Source organism: Falco punctatus, assembly GCF_963210335.1.
Source record: "Falco punctatus genome assembly, chromosome: 6".
Lineage (NCBI taxonomy): Eukaryota > Metazoa > Chordata > Aves > Falconiformes > Falconidae > Falco > Falco punctatus.
In genome coordinates, this window is record NC_137585.1 from 73110979 (window position 1) to 73133695 (window position 22717).

Genomic DNA, 22717 nt, shown 5'->3' on the forward strand with positions numbered 1-22717 from the left:
ACACACACACACGTTTCACTCCTAAAGACCCCCAGGACCAGCACCTGGTACTCATTCCAGGTGGTGGTATCATGGACACATGTGTCCCTGTGACCCACAGGCCCACTCCAGTTGCTGACAGAAGACACTCCAGTCTCTCTAGCTGCCCCATGGAGCAGCACAACCAGCCCTGAGACTCATGGTCTCACTCCAGTTGCTGGGCTCGCACATCCACACACAGGTACACATGCAGAATAGATAGTCCCTCACCCAGGAAAAGAGATAGAAATGAAATTTAATAAGAAGGCAGAACAGACTGTGCTGATGTGATGCAGGACATGGCCAGGCAAACATACCTACCAGCAAGCCATTTACACAGGAGCAACAATTTTCCCCCTTATGCTTCTATTTCTCTCCACTTGTTTATCCCCAAGTTACCTAAATCCATCCCTTTCCTCACCCTGGTTCTCCCCTTACATATTCCATAGTAAGTTCTGTGCAGTCCTGAAATGTTCTTCCCCTGCATCCCATGTCTCACATACAACCTCCCTCAGTCAAAAAGGGGGGTTACTGTATTATAATTATTGCATAGGCCCTAGTTAGTTGTGGGAAATGAAAAATGCCTCCAGAATATAAGTCATCCTGACTATATTGAGGGCAAATTACTGTCAGGAAATGCCAGTCTGTCTCCACTGGCTGTAGGGAGAACCTGGGCCACACTCTTGGGCTGGACTCCCAATTAAAAGATCACTGAAATGAGATGAGCTGAATCATACTCCCTCTGCTCACCTAAGAATGCAAAAGGGAGTCAGTGGGAATAAAAACCACAGATGCTTTTGGGGCTTTTTACACCTTTATTTTTCTTCTTGTGTGTTACTGTTTCTTTTAACATATCAGCATTTTTTTTACTGGTGTGTTATTAACTGTAACTTTGGTTTGCTGTGGAAAAAAATGTTCAAAAGGTATGTAAGAGAGAAAAAAAAAGTGGAAAGAGTTGGCAAAGGAATGGGGAAAATCTTAAACCTAGATATGTTTCATTTTAGATCTGTCACAAAGTATTAATTCTCGGGAATAGAGTACTTGAGTGCATGGAAATTGGAAGCTGAAATTCTGTATAAGGATGTCAGGAGCAGAGATGTTGCTGGAAACTACATTTATTACTGTACCGTAGAGCTGACGATTCCACATGACTAGAAAAGTCACCTCCATTCTCACTTTGAGGAATTGCTTTGGGCATCAATACAGATTTTTATTGTCTCCTCTTATACTTGTCAAATGTCAGGAAGTCAGGCTTTCCAACAGCACATGGCATGAGCTTCTGCAGTTTCCAGAATAAATCCTATCTTTGTTGTATATTAGTAGTATTTAAAATGAGTAGTTTAGTAGTATATAAAGTGAGGTTATAGCTCTACCTCATGGTTCCACTGGTTAATAAATCTTGTTGGCTATTTCCAGTTTCTTAATTTTTAATACAGCACAAGTCTTACTAAAGTGACCCCTGCTTCATTAGCTGTATCATTGATCCTGTGATTTTTTATGGCATGTCATATCCTGGACCAAAAGTGCATTTCTGAGTCAGCTTTACAACTAGCAGACAATTACTGGGGGCATCGTGAGTATAATTAAAAATTTATGGTGGGTGAATGGTGTCTCGAACAATGAACTCATTCCTTACCAGTTCTGAAAAGGCTGGGCTGGGCCAGCTTTGATGATTCTTCTGGGGAAAGATGACTCACCATCTTAATGAAAAAAGAAAAAAATGCAGTCTGTCCATAAATTTGGGATAGGATGGGGGCAATTTGTTCTAGGGTCGGGTTTTTTAAATGTATTTTCTATAAAACTTATCTATTTGGTAGGTGAACATTTTAAGCCATATGTGGCAATGTGTTGGTTTAGTGTGAGTCTAAAGGAACTGTTAACTTAGACAAATCATGAATGAAATACTCATCAACTTCTCAAGTCTTATTTCAAGACAATTTCCCCTGTCTCATGCTTCCCTGCCTTAGCAGCAGCATCTCACACATCAGCAGTGTGCTGCTGCAGCCTCCTTACTGCTCGCGAGCCCCAGGCACCGTGTGCAGCCAGGCACATGGCTCTGCCCTGCAAGGGTGACAGGCACATTTAAGTCAAGCTGTGGGAATATGGAGATGACATTGCAGCCCCCTGCCACACCCCAGTTATGTGGCCTGATGCTGACATGTATGTCTACTTGTAATTTGCTGCACTGACTAAACGTTCATCTTGCTTTTGATGCCCTGAGTAGCAACCCCATATATCCAGTGAATTTATAGATAATGGTTAAGCACTCAAATATTTATCTCTGTGGGCCAGTGATAGGACACAAGGAAATGGAATGAAACTGTGCCAGGGAAGTTCAGTTTGGATATTAGGAAAAGGTTCTTCACCAAGAGGGTAGATGGTCACTGGAACAGGCTCCCCAGGGAAGTAGTCACAGCACCAAAACTGTCAGAGTTCAAGGAATGTCTGCTCGACGCTCTTAGTCATATGGTTTAGTTTTAGGTAGTTCTGCAAGGAGCAGGGAGTTGGACTTGATCCTTATGGATCCCTTCCAACTTGAGATATTCTATGATTCTATGATTCATCTTTTTGGCCAATGGTGTGTTGTGTTCTAAACAACTTGAATTTGACTGCATGAATATTTCCTCAGTCAGAATGACAATAAAATACTTTTCTGGTGACAATAAAATAATTTTCTAGAAAGTGCCTTCTTCTTATAGCCCTTCTCTAGAGTGCCTCTGGGTAGCAGTGCCACACAGTGCAGGCTGCAGGACTGCAGCACTACCGTAGTGCAGTAGCTAGATCAGCCAGCTTTCTCTGGGAGGCACTGAAGTTTACAGTACTGAAATTTTCAATAGCAGTCAGAAACACAGGATTGTAAGTAAATAATACATGCTAACTTTGCCATAGCATCATGGAATGACCACAAATGAGCTCATCTTGCTAAGCTAATTAATCTTTCAGCCTACACTGACATCCTTTGTTGTAACTCAGATTCACAGCACAGCATCATACTTCATGGTCTGAACATTAATCCTTTTGTACTCAGTGGGATCTTCGCATTGATTTATGTGCAGGTAATTATATTGGTTAGAAAGATTAACAAAGCTCACTGAGAGCAGATTTTGTCCTAGTATTTGGTCTTTTTCAAAACACTTGTCTCGTATTATGCTACAATAATTTTTTCAGCAGGTATTTCGTGATCTAAAAGTTTTATTGTCATTGAAAGCTGCTACCTCTGGTCTATAATACACTGTATATACATTTCACAATGAAATGTGATACACTTTAAATTTCAGGAATCGCCAATAGTGTGAACTGGTATATAATCCTAATTTTGTTTCATCCAATACAATTTAAGAAATGCAAGTGTGCTCCTTCTTGTACTAGAGTAAGTTTTTTTAGATTTTCTCTACAATATATATGTAGGGTTGTACTGCATACCTGAAGACTATGTGTGCAAATCACAGGATAGGAGAAAACAATTATTCTGTAGCAAGATATGAATCCTAAAGTTTAACACCACATATTTTTTGGCATGTCAAATTACAAAGCCTTTATTGCTTGAACTGCCTCAAATTTTCTGTGTACTGAGATCTACATGGGAATAGAACTTTGCAAATTGCTTTCTTACTATTCTCTAAATGGGTTCTGATAAATATTTATAATATCTTCTCACTCCTGAAATATAGATTCTAACAGGCCTTATTCAAGATTCAGTTGTTCTTGGGATTAACCTTAAAATCCTATTACCAAGCCTAAAGCAGCAGGAAAAAAAGGAAAAGAAAACCAGCAAGGCTGGATTTAGCTACAAGAGAAAAGCCTGATGAAATCAGATCTATTTCACTATTGCTCATTTAATACGTATAGATACAACTGGGTCACCAAGCTGATTTAGCCATGAGGTAGAAGTAGCATAGCAACAAACCTCAGCAGATTGAAAGTCAGCAGCAGTAGGATCTGATTAGGTCTTCAGCAAGCTGACTATATTTTTCTCAATTTTCACAATTCCCAGAATGATGTTTCTGTTTTATTCAGCTATCATGATCATGGTATTTTAAATAGTTAAGTTTTGTCTCTGTAGCAAGTTTCTGAATTACTGCTTTGTTCAAGTTTATATGATTTTATATAAAAGATAAAACTTTATGAATGTTTAAAGATACACAATTTACATAAAGATTAAGGCAGGGGCTCATTTAATGTCGGAAGTTTGGGAAGGGTGGTTTTTAAAGTTGTTTTAGTTTTTTGCTTGATTTTTATTTGTTGCTTAGAAGTATAGTTTCAGGAAGTTATGGTAAAAGAAACATGCTAAGTTGAATCAGTAGATGTTAGTAAACTAACCAGGATGTGTAAAGAATAGGGAGGCAGCAAGTAAGGATGGTTGGGAAAGTCTGAGCTTTTACATAGATTTGGTGTTAAATAATATTCAGTAAGAATGTTATCACTTTTACAGATTTTGGAGATAAAGACATTTAGACAAGAAATTGTTTAACAGCTTTTCCACTATGAGTATTGTAAACACAGCTGGTAAAGCTGCTGGAAATTAAGATGCCTGGTTTGGTAATGTGGATCCTTTGTATAGAAAAATAGATTTTCATCCTTTTGGAGCTGGGACCTCTTGTGTTCAATGTGGGATTTTTTTAATTTTTTTTTTGAGAAGGAAGTTTTGATTTTAATATTCCTGTTTCTTCGCCCATTTGGCATACAAGAATATGTTATTGTTTTAGTTGAAATGAAAAATGGATTCCAGTCACAGAAAGCACCAGCAACCTACACCAAAGTGTAAAATTTCCCATTTCAAGGTAACGTTTGTAAGACCAGTTCAACTTTTTTTGTTTTAGTGCCACCTAGTGACTAAAACTGGAAAAAGTTTTTTAAGGTTTCATTGATTTATTGGTTTTGGTTTGTTTATGTTGTTGCATTTTCCGGTAATGAGATGATTTACAAAAGTTTTTGTGCTTTTCAATTTGAATCGCAGAGCTAGTGCTGCTTTCTCCAATTTCTTTTCCTGAGGATTTACATAAAGTTATTGCTATCGTTTTTGAGAACTGTGGCTTTCCTCAGTGGATTACTGCTTTGTCCACATAGCATCTGATAAATGTTGATTGTAGCTTGCTCTCTTGATCATGTCATAAAAACAATGAAGCACATACCTATACATAAACATTTCTCATAAATATATATACACACATATGTATGAAGACATCATATAGAGCAGAAAAGAAGTCGTTGACTGTCAGAAACAGTAATGAGCATTTTCTGATCAAGATAAATCAATGCCTCGAGATATTACTCTTTAATTGTTCATACCATTCCTTCTTATGCTGCTGTTTCTGGTGCCAGCTTGTTTTGTTAGCATTACACATAATGTGAATGCTAAGACAGTGCAATGAAGGGGTTGCTTTGGGTTTCCTTTCATAAAAGAAGCAGAATCAATTGAAATGTTTTATTTGTATTTAAATAACCTTCTACACTTTCCAAAAGAATTACTGACATTGGATTTTGGATTTATATCCCTTATACCTCTCAGGATATAGAGATATGTTTAGATATATAGAGAGGGATAGATGGATAGAGAGAAGAGAATTTGAAACATTCATCAATTTATACATTGCCTGTGAAATCAGATCTTTCTCTTCCAGCGCTGTAGCCTTCAGAATGAACCGCATTAGCGGTGTGTGCATTTTGAATAAGGTTGAGTAATAAGCTGTTTATGAGAATTCATGCTTTAAGAATTTGTGCCCTGTTTGACTTTGTGTTTTAAATGGCATATAGCAAAATAACTAATACTAGGTTAAAGGGCAAATCTGAGGTCTGGGAGTTGGTTGCACAAAGGAAAGGGGAAAAAAACCTGGTCATTTCTTTGCCTCAATTTACTTGTTTTCTTCCCTGTTGCTTCACTTTTCTCACCGATAAAATGAAACCAGTTCTGAGCTATTTCACAAGATGTCCAAGACACTCAGTAATGTTTGACAATGTTGTGATGCCAAAGTGCGGATATCCCTGGGAGTTATATGCTATGTGTTACTTGCTATACCTGTCAACTGGGGAGAAGTTGGCAGGTATCCACAAAAGGCAGATTTATAAAAAAAATTCCCAATAGAAAAGCCAGTTTGTACCTGTTCAGCAGGTAATTTATAGAACCAAATGCAGTTGTTTGTTGTTTTGTTTTTTGTTTGGTTTTTTTTTTTTTTAAGATTATACCTTTTTTTCTGTTTTTAGAGAAAAAACTCACCTGATTTTTTTTTTTTCCCCCAGACTGCTTGATAGCGATCTTGCTACTTAGCTGTCTGAAGTTTTTCAGTCCCTGTATACCCCACTTCTTAACACTGATCCTTTATTTCTTCATTTTGCAGACTTTTTCCATGAGGGGTTACACCCCAGATCCCCTTTCTTTTGTGTTATACTGACCTCTTAATGAAAACCTTTGCCTGTAGGGTTATTCATTTTTTGATCTGCCATTATATCCACAGAGTGCTTAGGGGGGGAACACATAAGAAATAATTCAACATCTCTGTTTCACTTCCCTTGAATCCTCTAATATCCTGGTGTTGGGGAAGGAGGTTTGATAATTTTAAAAAAGGATTTGCAGGCTGAGATGCTGGATAAGAGGAGGCTTTTAGCAATGCAGAAGTAACTGTTCTGGAATCATAAGAGGATTTCAGAATGACAACCGCTTCTCTTGTCCATCAGTTTAACTCTTGGGGCACTATGAATTGGAGAGGTTCGTGTGTCTGGAGGAGCCCACGGCTCAATGGAAGTACCCAAGGGAGGGGAAAGGTCTCAAGCATTTAGGTATTTTGCTGCAGTTCTGTATAATTTTCCATTGCTTTTCAAGTTGATCCTTCTCTGAATCGAAGGATAAAGACAAGGTCCTTGTAAAATCATCTGATTAGTATTTCTCTTTCTGACCCTCTCTGGAATGACAACGTTCAAGCAGCATTAAACTCAAACCCTTTTGTTCAGAGTTTCATGTTAAATTGAATTATTTTCTTATCTTTCATGTTATTGAGTTGCCCCTTATATGGCCAAAATTATACTGGTGGTTTGAGGTCAACTGGATGAAGTTCTCTAACACTCTTAGTGCCCCAGTAACAGGCTTGGGTATTCTAGCCCAAACCTGTGAATAGGTCATTTCCTCTAACCTGACGATTGTTCTGGGAGACTCCAAAAGGATATAAATAAATTGGATAGTGAGAAATAATCTAGTTTAAAATATGTCTAGATTCTATACCTTGCTATATAATTACAAGAAAAATTTAATTACCGTAATACTAAATGATACTTCAAAAAAAAAAAAAAAAAGCTAAGGTTATCCTGTTTCCCATGATTTCCAAGGGTTTTGCTGCAAGCCCCTTATTTTAGCTTAGATAGTGAATATGTTTTTTATATAGTTTAGAAGTTGTCCCTGGTGGTGGCATACTGTATAGAGTGGCTTTAGATTTTAACAACTGAATGATTTGCCTCCAAATGTCATTGGTTGTTTTCTAAGTGACTTACTAAGCCCTCAACCTTGCACACAAATTCCATTTATTTTCTTTCTACCACAATGGTATTTTTGTGACATATATTTGTCTTCATTGCAATAATTGGTAGAAAATGCTGGCCTGATAAATACCCAACTGACATATTTCATATAGGTACGTAGAGAGTATTTTATTCATTAAAGTATGAATTGTAGTTACTTCAATTTTGCCTCTTTGATAGGTTTTGATTTTGTAAAAACATGGACTTTCTGAAAAGGCAACTGGTTTTTGAAATCTTGCATGTTCTTTCTTCCAGTTAAATACTAAGTGATTATGTTGTTAACTGGTTTTCAAAAATTCATCTAAAGTTAAGTAAGCTTATTATGGTACTTTAGGAGACAGATAATGTGACTAGCAATTGTTAAAGGCTTGTTGCAGGTATTTTGGCTTTTGGTATCCTAATGTGTGAAAAATTTTAATGCTACTATTGCTAATATATTTCAGATGAGTGTAACTGAAAGCTGACTCAAACTGAAAGTTTGGTTAAGTTATGGATAGTCCTGGTATTTGTCACATGGTCAGCTGGTTAAAGAGTAAAAGTATTTTAGTATTATGAAAAGCCAGCTTTAAGGGTGATCTGAAGCCTTTTACACTTGAAATCATTTATTTCAGTATTTTGCTGGAGTTCAAATTAATTGAATGTAGCCTTGAATTTTCTTGCCCCCTTTGGACATTCTTATTAGCCATATTTCAATCTTCAGACTTGCCTTCACCCCCTTGCAAACAGGTAAATGTTCATTTTGGAGGATTGTTGTTCCATCTACTAATTCCTTTATCTAATCAAAAACTCTTCTCATCTTCTTTGTCGACTGGCGTTAACAATAATGTTGACTGATGTATTTGAAAACAGCTGGGTCATATATTTTCTCAATTAAATTACAGAATTTGCAGGCTTTGGTTAATGTAGCTCTCCATTCTACAAATGTGTTATTTCTCTCCTTCATTTTACATCAGTATTTGTCAATCTATAGATGCAGATGTTTTGACCTTGACCGTTTGTTCACTTTACATCGTGTGTAAGTACAGTACAGTTTACTTGTTAGCTGCTTAAACAGTTTGAGCCAGTATTTTTAAAATGTCATTTTTGTATCTGTAATTACTGATCCATATGCTAGATACCTGACCTTCATAGAAATAATTACCCTGATACATTTGCAGGACTGCTAGCAAGCAATTTACATTTGCAGTTTAACGTTAGTGGCATTTCAGGAAGAAATTTTCACTTGTCACTAGATTTTCACTTGAACATGTAAACTGCTGTTTGCTACAGACCAAGACAAGGCAGGCACTGACCATAAGACTTAATGTATGGTTACTTTTATATTAGGTCATTAAAAATTTGCGTATAATGTTGCTGGTGAAGCAGAACAGTGTTTTCACTCTTAAGTTTTCAGATGAAATTGACTTGTGTAGAGCAGAGCTACCTACCAGATAGTGGTTTTCTTCTAGTTTCCAAGTACAAGATCTGCTCTTTCATCCCATCTCACGATTAGAGTCAATTTTCAGATCTTGTCTTTTTAAAATTACTTTACATCAGTAATTTTCCCGTCATGGCTACAAAATTAGGTCAAGACAAGCTGAAATAATTCCAGAGCATGGTATGTTTTTCACTCCCACATGGTTATTGTACATAATAATCATTGGTTGATTTATTGGTTACTTCTGTAAGAAACTTCTGTAAGAAGCACCATTGAGTGTGTCAGTGTTTTGCATCAAAGTAAATCGATTACAGTTGTGTGAACATCTCATACTGCTTTTACACAGCAAATAAAAATCTTCACATGATATTGAGAGGAAACAAAACTAAATTAATTACCATAATTTGTTTGTGTCTGGGGAAAGAACTTTTATAAAACAACTATCTTTTAAAATCGCACAATGGAAATGTTAGGGTTCAGCTGGAAGTCTTACATATTAATCACAATGGAAGGTTGCTCTTACCAAAATATTCTTTTCTTGGAAATATGGCATACACTAAAGGAATTAAAGTTGAAAATTTGATTATATGTAGTCCAATTCCATTAATTTTTTTTAAAGGTGAAGTTTGCATAGTGACACTGGGAGAATTGGAAAATATTTTCAATCATCATTATCTCACGCTGGTTTCATACTTCTGTTACTGTAAAGAATTTAGATACGTGATCCTATGTTTATAGTTGTGGTATTATGAAAACTAAAGCCCTGATAAATAACAAAAGTAAATAAGCAATCTTTGTAGTATTATTGTATACAACTGACTTCTGTAGAATACTTGATCAAATATAACAGTGCATTTTTCAAAGTTAAAGCACTTGTTCATGCTTTTGCATGTTTTTGGAAACAGTTGTCCCCTTGTGACACATTGGGAACTGCGTATTGATTGAAAGGGCCACAGAAAACTTTGCATAGAGTCCTTTGAGAATAACTTGCTCCCACAGATTCTAATCATCTGGAGACTTGAGCTATAAAATTGGGACAGAGTAATAACTGTCCTTATTCATTAAAAAGATGTATGAAGATTCCTATATGGGTATTGTCATAGTATATTCTGCCTGGCAACAATCAATACAATTTTTTAGCTGATACGATCCTCAGGAAAACAGCAACTATACCATAAAAATATCAGTATCTCGCCAAAAGACAGTATTAGCTCACAAGGAATCCCATGAGCAAAAATAAGCTCCCTAGAAAAATGAATACAATATGAAGATGACAAGGTATTAGGTTAGTTGTGAATTACTTAATGCTCAAAATGAAAACAGTGGGGTTTCTTGTTTAATGCTCAAAATGAAAACAGTGGGGTTTCTTGTTTAGGTTCTACATACATGCAGGAGTGGTTTGTGGTACAATAATGATATTAGAACATGAGGCAAATTCATGCTTTAAAGTCTCTAGTTTATGGGGCACTTTGACACATCCTTTTTGTGAGAATAAGGAATTACATGTGGAACTGTAAATAAGAATCCAGCATAGCAAACACTCTCATAATAGTCTCTGGATTTGCTCACTTACAGCCAAAAACCCCACAGTTGCTGCTCTGTGGCTATTTTGAAGGATCTGGAACAAATTAGGCTAAGCCTAAGCCTGAGGATGATGCTTTTCTCTGTCAGTCATCTCTGCCACAAGCTGTACTACATTTGCTGTTATGCATTTGCTCCTACTAATTTGATAGCAAAAGTCTCATTGATTAGAGTGAACATTTCATAAAAAGTACTGGTAGTTCATATTTTGGTTGGTCCTTAGAGCAAGGAGCTTGCATCTGTACGCATCTGATTCCAGGACATGGAAAAGTCTGCATACCTCCTAAACATCCTATTGAACTGAATTAAAAATTGTTCGATATTATTAATCCCATCATCCTTTTAAGTTCTGTTCATTGTAGGCATCCTACAATTACAGTGCAAGTTGATGTTTGCTGCTGGTAACAGTTCTCTTTCTGTACTTTGTGCCTGGTACTTAGTGATTCATTTTAGACATAAGTAGTCTGAGCAGTTACTGAAATCTGTGACCTTATTTACCTTATCTTCTATACTGTACTATTGAACTAATTAACAGTATTGAGACTTAAGCCAACAAGGCCTGACTTTTAAGTTGTTTTGAGGCTTTGCACCAGGTTGACAGCATAAAATTACATTTACATTTACTTTCACTGAAGACCCTTAATCAGGAAGAGGCATAATAATCTGTTTTCAGCTGAAACATAAATTAGAAAGTCTGGATTTTAGTGCCTTTGCTGAGGTGGAGTTTTACAGAGTTTTTTGAACATCTTATTTGCTAGTGATAAAAAAAAAAAAAAAGCTAACACAAGAAATCTGGATAGATAAAAGAGTTTAAAATGTGGCCAAGACAACAGTTTTAGTAATATTAGTCAAGAATATCTTAAAAAAATCACTTTGTTGTAGTTAAAAGGAGATTTTCATTCAAATAGAGTTAAGCAGAGATTATGTGCAAGAATATGCACATTCATTCAAAGCTCCAATTAGAATTGTGCATGCTGCAGCTTTTTTCAAAAGGAGTTTTGTCTTTGACTTCAAATAGATAAATACAGAGGTAGCTAAAAAACGAGATGTATTTCTGCATCACTCTCTACTGGGATGTATGTATATTTGTACTTATACGTGTACGTATGTATATTTGTAGAGAGACAGATTTTAAAGGGATCATAAACTGATTTTTACTTGACCAGAGGAGTATTTTGCACACAAATTTTCTATGTATGTTTTTAATTAATGTCAGAATCTTGTATAAATGAATTTTTCAGGGAGTAGTCTTTGCGGATATGTGAGTAAGAGAGCACAAATATGTGTTCTCCTCTTACAACTATACCATCAAGTGGTTTCTTTGTCCCAGAGGTGTATTTCATTTTCTGTAAGGTGTATGTAGTAATTGGTTATGATCTGCAAGTTTCACTGTAAAACTGCTGACTAATACGTGCAATATGGAAGTCACCTGGTAATTCAGCCAATATTTTTCAGTGATTAACAAAAGTGAAATAAATACTTCCCCATGTTTTTTTTTTTATTTCCCTAAGTCTGCATTTCTCAGTCTTCATTACATGAGCTTGAAACAAAATTTGAGGGAATTTTTCCACTATAGTACAGGGTTTTTGATTGTGATAAAGAGCAACACCAAATACTTTTTTATTTTTAAATATAAGTATTTTTAATTTTGAAACGTCCAGACACTGTTGGACATTCTCAGTGTAGTGGAAATTAAACCCCAGGTGTGACATGCCTTATCTTATGGATCAAGAAAACATTAGCCTTTACTAGTGCAGTACCTAGAAAAGAGAATTAACTGTCTTTAATACTATTTCTATTTATTTTACAGTTTAACAATAATGCTCAGAACGTCAGTTGCTTTAATCATCTTGTCCAAGCTAATGTGAGGAACAAGAAGAAGCTGAAAGAAGCAGTCTATAAAATCTCTGCGAAAGGAATTACAGACTACAAAAAAGGCTTTAGCTATGCTTTTGAACAGCTGTTAAATGTAAGTATGAAAGTAATTTCTCTTTGCTGTAAAGTGAAGGAGAATTTCAATGTTTAGATGGCCACTGCATGCTCTTCCATTGTGTAACTAAGGTGTAGAAATGCAAACCTTTATTTAGCAAGTAAATTTATCGCAACAATATTTTTTTTTCTTTGCAGATCACCCACCAGGTTGCTAAGATTCGGGAATAAATTTCATTTTCAATGTGCTGTACTGCTTTTACTTCATTCATTCAGCTAGTTTTTATTTAACTTGTGATTCTCAGTTGGCATATAGGTGCGGTAGTGGTTGATTTGCAGGTAGTTTTAAAATGGAAGGCTCTATGTTATAGTGTTATTATTTCAATTTTACTACAGTATCTCCTAGCACTGTTTAGTTAATCTACAATTTCAAACTTATTACAAGTCATAAATAGTTGGCCATGGTTTAAGCAGGACAGAGGGGAGCAAATGACTTAGTTAATAGAGGAATATTAGGCACCTTGAGAGTATTCTAATTCCTTTTACTTTCTCATGTATAAAAAGCATAATTTCCTCAAAAATCAAATGTATTGTTTCCATTTTTAAATTACATTGTACTTTCTAATTTGCACCCAAGCAGTAGCTTTCTGAAGTAGTACTGTTTCTCATTCACCACAAATGTTGAGTTTTATTAGTAATTTTTTAAACAGTTTGCATAGCTGTTTAAAAAAAAAATAATCTACTTTTGACCTTCATAAAGACTGCGTATTGAGTCTTGACCTTAGTGTAAATAAAACTATACCAATTTACAGCAGTTAAGGATCTAGCTTAACAAATATGAAATCTATTCTTTTTATTACTATTTTTTTAATATATCAGTGATATATCTATCAGTATACAAATTTTAATTTTTCCCCCTAACCTTTCAGATTCTGGACTTCAAAGTGCTTTCATGCCATGCAGGTGTAGGGCTGGAGCTGACTGAAAATTTTCTAACCTTGTCAAATTTTGATGGAGGAAAAAAAATACAATGTTTCCAAGTATATTTTCTCAGTAGATCACTATTTAGGTTAGCAGAGGGGTTTCATAGTCATAGAATGGTTTGGGTTGGATGGACCTTAAGGATCATCTAATCCAACCCCCTGCCAGGGACAGGGACACCTTCCACTAGACCAGGTTGCTCCAAGACCTGTCCAACGTGGCCTTGAACACTTCCAGGGATGGGGCATCCAGGTTTGGTGGGGAAATGATTGGGTTCCCTCTGCTGATGATTGTGTAAAACCGTGAACAGTATTTTAAAGGCTGCTGGATGGTTTTGGACCAGGCTGGAAGGTATTTCCCCTTTTTATGCATCTGTTCCCATCTCATGCAGAGGCAACTAGGAAGACACATGAAATTTTGCCAAATATGTTCCTAATAACATTTATATTTGATTAACATTAAGTATTACATTTGATGCAGCACCAGATACATACTTTGTGAACACGCAGTATTAAGAAGACTTGAACACATGGGAAACCTCAAAGCGTACTTGTTTGTAAAATTAAAATATGCTTAAAAAAATGGTTGGAGATCAGTCTCATAAAGGGATCATCTCTCGTGTAACTGGAGGCAGAGGTGTGATTAGCCTCACATAATCCTGTAAATTATGGCTGGACATTGTAGATGTTTATATCAAGGGAAATTAAAAGATTTCAGTAGGTTATAGAAATATAGTTGTCCTCTCCAGATATTGACAAATCCATTTGGCAGGAAGAGTAAAGGGCTGGTGATGGAGTTAGTGCCAGACTCTGGTGACAAGACAATATAATAGGATGATATAATACAGGCTTAGACAAATAATAAAAAATATGCTTTGGGATAGTTTCCAGTTGTGTATTTATGAATTCAAACACACCAATTGCTTTAAGGTCCATGGAAATGGAATATTTTTTAACAGCTCAAATTTTCATAACAGTTTTGTGGGTACTGCTTCTGGGTCACAGTTATTGCAAACAATTTTGCTGAATACCAAAGTAATATTTCACTTGTGCCATAAAAAACTTAGTGTCTGATGGAAATAGACACTTAAGGTTTTTTTCAACATACTAATTGAAGTGTTTATCAATAATCTTTATTCCATAATTTATATGCGATATTTTTCCGTTATTTAGTGTTATATAAAGTTGCTATTTCATTGAAAATAATAATACTTTAGCTTCAGCAATTCAGGAGGGTTTTTTTTATCCGATACCGTAATACCTACAAGTTGTCCAAAAAAATGATCTTGAAATCATCTCTTCTTGAGTGGTTAATTTTTGGTTTGGTTTAGCTTTTCCTTTGTCAGTGGCATGAAACGCATGATGAAAAAAGCATTCCTAAAGTGTTATGTCATAAGATATAAGCCCCACCTGACAATTAATGAGTTAATTTTAGGGATGTGAAATATGCACAGTATAAAATGGATCATGTCCTGTTTGCTGTTTTGAAAGAAAGAAAAAAAAAAGGCCTCAATCAAGTGCAAGAGCAAGCTAAACATGAATATGGAGACTCAGTTCCAACGTCTATTCTTCCGTGTTTTTTTGTCCTGGCGAAGCTGCTGTATAGGCAACACATTCCTTTTCAGCTCTGGTCTCCGATGGGAGGGCAGAGCCATCCATGGGACTGCTGAGGCAAACTCTTCAGAAAAATGATGAAATTACTTTAACAGCTTTGCAAAATCACTTCTATTTACTCCCTGAGCCATCTTTGTGCAAATGGCAGAAAAAAAAAAAAAAAAAAAAGGCGTGTTGTAAAGGCAATACTGCCTTCCTCCTGATCCTTTGTAAGAGACTGATGTGTTAAGTTCATTCATCAGGATGTAAAGTTTTTATGGTGGGAAAATATCATATGATTTGTTATTCATGTTCATATTTCCAATATTGTTTGGAGGCTAAAATCTTGAATATTTTTTTTCCATGGCATGACTTCAATATCTAAATGGTGTAGTGTAAGTAAATGCTTTTCTGTAAGTACTAGGAGATAAAGAGAAAACACTGCATTTTTCTCACACTATATAAGCATATGCTAAGCAAGCCACTAGAATTTTAGGTTGAAACTCAGAGGTTACAAACTGAACATGTTCTATTATTTCTGGAGAGCAACCCTGGAATAGAGAGAATTGAGAACTGTCTCTGACTCTTAATTCAGCAGTCAGTTACTAGAAAAGTAACTGATATAGTTAAAAAAAATAATTTTTTAAAAAATCTGCTTTATTCAGTTCAAAGTTCACATTTTACTTGTGCAGGTTCACATTTGCCCATAGCAGTGTTCATTTCAAAATCAATAGGAAAGCTTTAGAATATGAGGAGGCTTTGGTCACCTTCCTTGTCATCTCTTTGGTTTCCCCCTGATTTTATTTTGGTCTGTATATTAAATCACTGTAAATGTAGGTGAGTTTATTTATGAAGTATCCAGCTCAACTTTTATTACTTTTTTAATATTGAAAAGATTGCAGCCCAAAGCTATATCTTGTAGGTTACGTTTCACAAGCAGATGGTCATAAATTATTTAATTCCAAATGAAACACAGTGAGCTGATGCAATTGGAGAGAATGTATTGATTTCAAATGGATTTTATATGTTGTTAGATGTAAGAAAATCTTTGGGCTTGTTTTTTGTTTTTGGTTGTTTTTTGTTTGTTTGTTTGGTTGGTTTTTTTTCCAAATGATTAAATAAGTAGTTATTCACTGAATATTGAACTACCAGTACAAATCATCTCTGAGGAACAATTATTCATCTCTTAATATGGTGATGGGAAGTGAAGGTTTTGTATTTTAGTTTTCTGGGAGCATTGTAGAACTGTGGAGCTGCAATATTGAGGATTATGGGCTGATGTTTGAGGGCTGGCTTTGGTGTTTTGGTCTTTTTATTACAGAAGAACAAGAAATCAGATCAGAGAGTAGGATAAAAAGTGACAAAGGGGAGTGGGATCACCTCACCTTACCAGCAAGTGAAAGTTAGTCACTATCCAGTCACAAAGACTATAGCAAGGAGGAACTGGGTACCTTGCAAGGATGACTCTCCTATTTATTTTTCTGACTGCACAGTAAATTCATATAGCAAAATTCAGGCTTGTGGAAGGGGAAGTGGAATTTCTTTCAATGAATCTCTAAGGGTTTTACTCTGTCACATCCAACTACTCAGAAGTACCAAGAAGTGTCTGGCTAGGACCATTTGTATGCAACACAGAGGACAAGGACTGCTGGCTGTAAAATTAATGAGCAATTTGCTTAGATTAGTTTCTTAACTTTTAGGGAATCAGGAAAGAAGATGAATGCCAAAGGAGAAGCCTTTGGCTCCTTTCATAAGGAGCCAAAATTCATATTCATCTCTATTGTTCTGGCTGTGGAATGATGTTTTTCTTCCTTTGCACAACACACTGTTTTTTTCTCGGTAACTTTACTAGTAACTGACTGCTGAATTAAGAGTCAGAGACAGCTTCTCAATTCTTTCTGTTCCAGGCTTGCTCTTCAGAAATAGTGGAACATGCTCAGTTCATCACCTCTGAGTTTCAACCTAATTAGAAAAGTAGGTGGTGGAGAGATATTAATATTCTAGGCACTGTATCTTGGCTGCAATATATTATGTAAACCCAGTTCTAAAGTACTTTTCTAAAATTTAGCTATTAATTTCAGTGTATTAAAAATAGTAAAAAAAATCAGGGAAGAACTAAAGAAGTGGAAGATGGAGCTTATTTTAAGCGATATGACAAAAATAGAAAATGCAAAATTATTTTTAATTTTATAAGGTACAGGTTTTTAGATGTACCTATAGGATGCCTAAGTTACCAGATTTTTCATTTATGTTGTCAGTGAGCTTGATAGTTTCTGCGAGTAGGAAGGAATCCAGCAGGAAAAAAAAAAAAAAAAAAAAAAAAAGACTATTCAGTAACTCATTAGAGGGTCATTGTTCCCAAATTTCCACAAGGACAGTAAGGATAAGAAAAAAAGTAAAGATGAGAAAAGAGTAAAAGTATTTAGAGGCCGTCACTGTACAAGCCTCTTGCAGAATATCTGTATGGGAATGCTGTGGGGTGGATGTGATGGGTGTGAGCTGAAGAGTTTTGCTTGTGTTGGGGGAGGTGAGAGGAACCACCAGATCCTCATTCCTCTGGGTTATACTAGATATGAAATGAGTCATATTTAAGTCTCATGGAACAAAAAACCCCAGTTTGTTTTGGGTTTATTTTATTTTAATTTTATTTTATTTTATCTTATTTTTCATTCAGAAGTGGTTATCGAATGAAGTCCTAAAATCCATGTTTAAGTAGTAAGCATGTTGATATGAAAGCCATCAAATACAACAGTTGTTATTATTTATAGCCTGAAATTAAAAAAAACCCACACTTTTCTTTGTGTCTTCTACAGCACAGTGTCTCTAGAGCTAACTGCAATAAGATTATTATGCTGTTTACGGATGGTGGTGAAGAAAGAGCACAAGAGATTTTCCACAAATATAATGAAGACAAAAAAGTAAGTGATATAAGTAAGATTTCACTACATAAAGTACAACAGCACAGAGAGGAACATTTAAGTATGGAAATGAAAATATTTTTGGTATGTGTATGAGATACTTTTAAAAAACCTATTAGTATTGAACCTTAGAGCACTTAAATCTTTCTTAATCTATAATATTTATTAAAAAACATTAAATATATTTAATATTTTATACCTTTTGACTCGTTCATGTCAAGCAGTACAAAAGTATACCATAAACCATAAAGAATTAAACTTTTTGTTGATATTTTTCTTGTATTAGTGTAAAACTTGCATTATGAAGCAGAACACAGTTAAATGATACGAGATATATCCAGATCTCCTCACTGTGCATATTTTTTGTGTGGTTTTTGTTGTTCATCAGGCAAAGGCAAAACCACAACTCAGTGTTAGAATCTGAATCTGAAAAGATTTGAGCTGGAACAAACCCACATGTTTTTCACAGTGAGGCTAATTATACCTTTGCATGTATTAACTAAGAGTGGGATGGCTTTCTACTGATAAAATTTGATCAGCTGGTCAACCAACATTATGGGCTTGACATGAGAATCACTGGATGATTTGTGTTCAGATTAGACTGGATTATTAGCTGTGCTGGTTTTAGGTTGAAGTTTTTAATTTAATCAAATTTCTGATCTGGCTTTTGCATACTTATAGATGTAAAAATTAATGAGTGTGTGTGCATGTGTGTGTGCGTGTAAAATAAAACAGCTTTCTAAATTCTTTCCTAAGTTTCAGTGCAAGTCGTTATATTTAGAAGATTAATCACTTTCTAAATAAGTATGAGCTGGATTCATGCAACAACTAGGAATTTACCTTTTCTAGTGCTTAGGTTTTTTGTATTTTTGTTTTGTTTTGTTTTCAAAAAAAATCATCTAGTAGTTAGGTTACAATTCACCAAGACACTTTAACAGTTGCCACGGATGCTCGTCTATAAAGCAGTGGAAGTATTTTGTTGGAAATCCTATGTTTGAATCAGTCCCTTCAAAACAGGAACTAGAAATGCAAGACACCAAATAGTGATACACTCAGTGACCTTGAATAGTCATTTTGTGTCTGCTTTATAACAGTGTTTCACATAGAATGATGTGGTAGGGTTTAGTTAATCTTCATGTCTGAGCTGAAAGTGTTTTATAAACTGACAATTAAAAGGAAGAACTGAAATTGTAGCAACTTGTGTGACATGCATGGCTCTGTTCTGAAAATATATGCAGAGATTCCTCTTCAAATTTGGACTTGGTAGCTTTTATAGTGTTACAACAAAAAACATCGGCTAAAGGGAACACGTGCATAAGGGGGAAGTTGTATGATTCATTTCTTATTATTTTCTATTTCATTTGCTGTGTTAGGAGGAAAGTATAGTTAAATGTCCAGTCCAAACAACAAAGCAGATTTACAGTGCTGAGATTTGTAGTCTTACTCACATCATGCCTGAAAATTGATTATTTTGTGAAGTATAATAGACAAAATGTAGGATTTACCAATTTAAAGTGGTTATTTTTCTGCATCCTTTAATACTGTAAATTTTCTCTGCCAAGCTCTGGGTTGGTTTTATATAGACACTGTTGTATATAGTACAATACACTCTCGTGTTCATGTTCGCTTTAGTGGATGAGAGTTTTTGGCTTTTATTATATACAGCAAAGGTATAATGGTCACTGTATGGATTTCTGATTATTTAAGCATATTTTCTTATATAATTAAATGAAGTGCAGATGCACTGCAAGGTAAACTTCCTACACTTGATTAAGTTCTATGCATGTAAATGTTAAAATTTTAGTAAGCACTTACATTTTATTACTTGTCTAATAAAATACTGGGTTGCTAGATGCCATTCCTTATAGGTTTTCTCCAAGGTGACATTGGAAGTACAAGAAATACTAAGAAAGTTTTTGCAGGTATAATTTGACAAATCATTTGCTTTCTCCTCACAGTTTTCAATCAGTAGCAATCCTTGTGGTGTTGAAGGGAAATTTATGATTGAAAAACTTGTAATGAGACTGAACTAGTAAATTAATTTTTAGGAATCATAATGAACGACCCTGCCCACCCCCAACCCCCTACCTCCACCCCTACAATCTTTCGTAACATTCTAATATTTTTAAAAATGAGACTAATACAAAATGTATTTATGGTCATGCTCTCCTTAGTAAGACTACACTTGATTCTGGAATGATGACATGTGAGCTCTCTTGTTATTCTGTCTTTGTGTAATTTAATATTAATCTTAATCCACTAGGGCATAATAAGATAATTGACAGACACATTCTAACATGAATATATTTTTTTTATTTAATAATTTTTTTTATTAAATATAAATTTAAATATAAATTTTATTTTTATTAAATATAAATTTAAATATAAATTTTATTAAATATAAATATATAAATTTTTAATTATTTAATAATTCTAACATATACTTTTAATTTTGTAAAGTCATAATCACAAACATAGTGTTACCTTCTTATATTGCTCAGTAGCCTGCTTTCATATATTCAATGATGACATATTTAAAGATATGCGAAGCTAGATTCTGTTGTCTTTACTGCAGTTAATTTATAATGTATTTCACAAATAGTCCATTGAATGTAAGACCAATTTTATAATTATCAGTTGTAGAGAGACTATTCAGAATGAAGTGTCAAAATTTTTTCCATTTTTTACCACAGTAGCAACTCATAGTATAAATATTTATCAGCTGATGTCTTTTCTTGCCTGCTCTGCATTTTTTTAAACATTTTTCTGTGTGTTTTGCATACAGTATATAAAAGATGAATCTTTATTGTCTTAGATCACAGTCAGTCTTTTCCCATCTTGGGTACACTTTGTTGTAAACTTACTTTTTTTTTTTCCTTTTCCTCTACAAACAAAAGACCATTTGTTCAAATCTATTCATCCTTGTTTTCATCCTCCTGATGTAAAATCGCTTCAGCTCTACGAGTATTTTCTTCTTCATGTCAGTTACTTTGCAATTCTGTGGCATGCAAGAAGCTTCAATAAGTTTTGGCCCATCAGATGACATGACTTAGTACACTTTTTTGCAGTGCCCATAGTGCAACCTTCAAGTTAAGAAGTGAAAGAATGCAATATACAATTAGAAACTACTAAAAGAGCAGCCTAGAAACTAGCAGCTGGAAAATTGCCCCATTAAATTAAGGGGGTTTAATCCGTTTGAAATAACATATAGATATATTTGAAATATTTTTCTGTCTCACAATTTTGAGGAGGAACATTCCTAGTTTTCATCTATTTGAAGTGAAAAATCACATTGTGTTTCACCTTTGCATGCCTTTTTCCCTTTATAAAGCCAGATTTTATTGTCACAGATTGCAACTACATGCAGTGCCTGATATTTAAAAACTAGCATGTTTACTTTTACAGTGACATTTGGGGTACTCACATTAGATGTATGAAATACCACACACGCACTACATTTCAGGAATGGGGGTGGTAAATTTTTGTTTTATTTGCACTCATACTACAGATGGCTTCACTGAAGATAGCAATATAAATTTAATTGAAACGTTGGCCCAGTAGGCGTTCTTCATCCTGAGAATTTTGAATTCAGGTTGAAAATAGAAAACCAGCTACAGCTCTTCAGGGCAAATTGTGCACCCTGAAATCTGTGTTTTGAAGGATTGCTCAACTCAAGTGACTAGAAAAAGACCTTAAACATGCCTTGTGCACTTTCAGTTGTTTGAAGTTTCCTAGCATAATAGAGGTCAGAGGGATTCATCTGACCCCTCAGGTGGGAGTGGAATAGTAAGTTTGGTCTCATGTCTTATTCCCACAGAATTACCTCTCATTATTAATACAACCTCATTTATGTAGATTTTTCTGACAATATCATTTGAGAGGAAATGGTATGTAAGAAGTTTTCCAACAACTCTGTTGCATTAAAAATATCTCTATGTGGTGGGCACAGAATTGCTACAGTGATACAGGTCCTATGGGAGAAGGCTTCAGCTTGCTGTAATTCCACTGGGAAACGTACAGCTGGCTGTGACTTCTTCCAAATGGGACACATTCAGTTTGGCAATAGAATGATAAAATGAAATATCTATGGGAAAGCACTTGCAAAACTTTCTTCTAAAAGAAAAACCCCTCCTACTGTCTTTTCTTCATCGGTTTGCATCTATTATTGTGCAACTGCAAGTCAGTAAAACTCAAAAGAAAATTGTGTTAATCTAGGCGATGGTGTATGAATCATTCTAGACAAGGCTAAAAGTGTTAGTCCTGACTACAAATGACCCTTGAAAAAGACTGTGACATTACCACTTGGGGTAGCCATGGGATTCTCATCAGATGTCAGACTGAACGAATGTAACTTTCTAGGGTTACTTATAGAGCCGAAAATAGAAACATCTTTCTCAACACTGATAGCAGCTTTGAATAGAGCTTAACAGCTGTCAAAGTGTACATTTCTGAGTATGTGATAGACTTGTGACACAGGATGTAACATAAAGTAATTACATTAAGGGTTGAATTGAGAAAAATTCTGGTTTATATCTGACCGGCATGTGGCATAGTTTGATAGATAAAATTTAAGCCATTTTATTAAGCTTTCTGGATTGTAGATATTTTTCTGGCCTTCTCTGCATTAGCCTTCTGTGATCTTTAGACAACCAGATGTTAAGATATTTCTAATTCCTCCTGATAGTCTCCCTGTGAATTTTGTTGGAGTGATGGTACAGGAAATCCCATATAGAAGAAATCTCCAGCTAGCTGGTTAGACTGGCTCCCTGGCTCCT

The 22717-nt window shown here is 35.1% G+C and overlaps 1 protein-coding gene across 13 annotated transcripts in view; it reads left to right on the plus strand.

The window, feature by feature from the left end:
- CACNA2D1 (calcium voltage-gated channel auxiliary subunit alpha2delta 1) overlaps positions 1–22717 on the plus strand; it is a 434287-nt gene that overhangs the window by 330853 nt on the left and 80717 nt on the right. For all 13 annotated transcript variants that reach the window (XM_080392375.1, XM_080392376.1, XM_080392369.1 and 10 more), the window contains exons 11-12: positions 12333–12491; positions 17838–17942. In XM_080392375.1, the coding sequence (XP_080248501.1) occupies positions 12333–12491; positions 17838–17942 (264 nt within the window). The remainder of the gene's footprint in view (positions 1–12332; positions 12492–17837; positions 17943–22717) is intronic.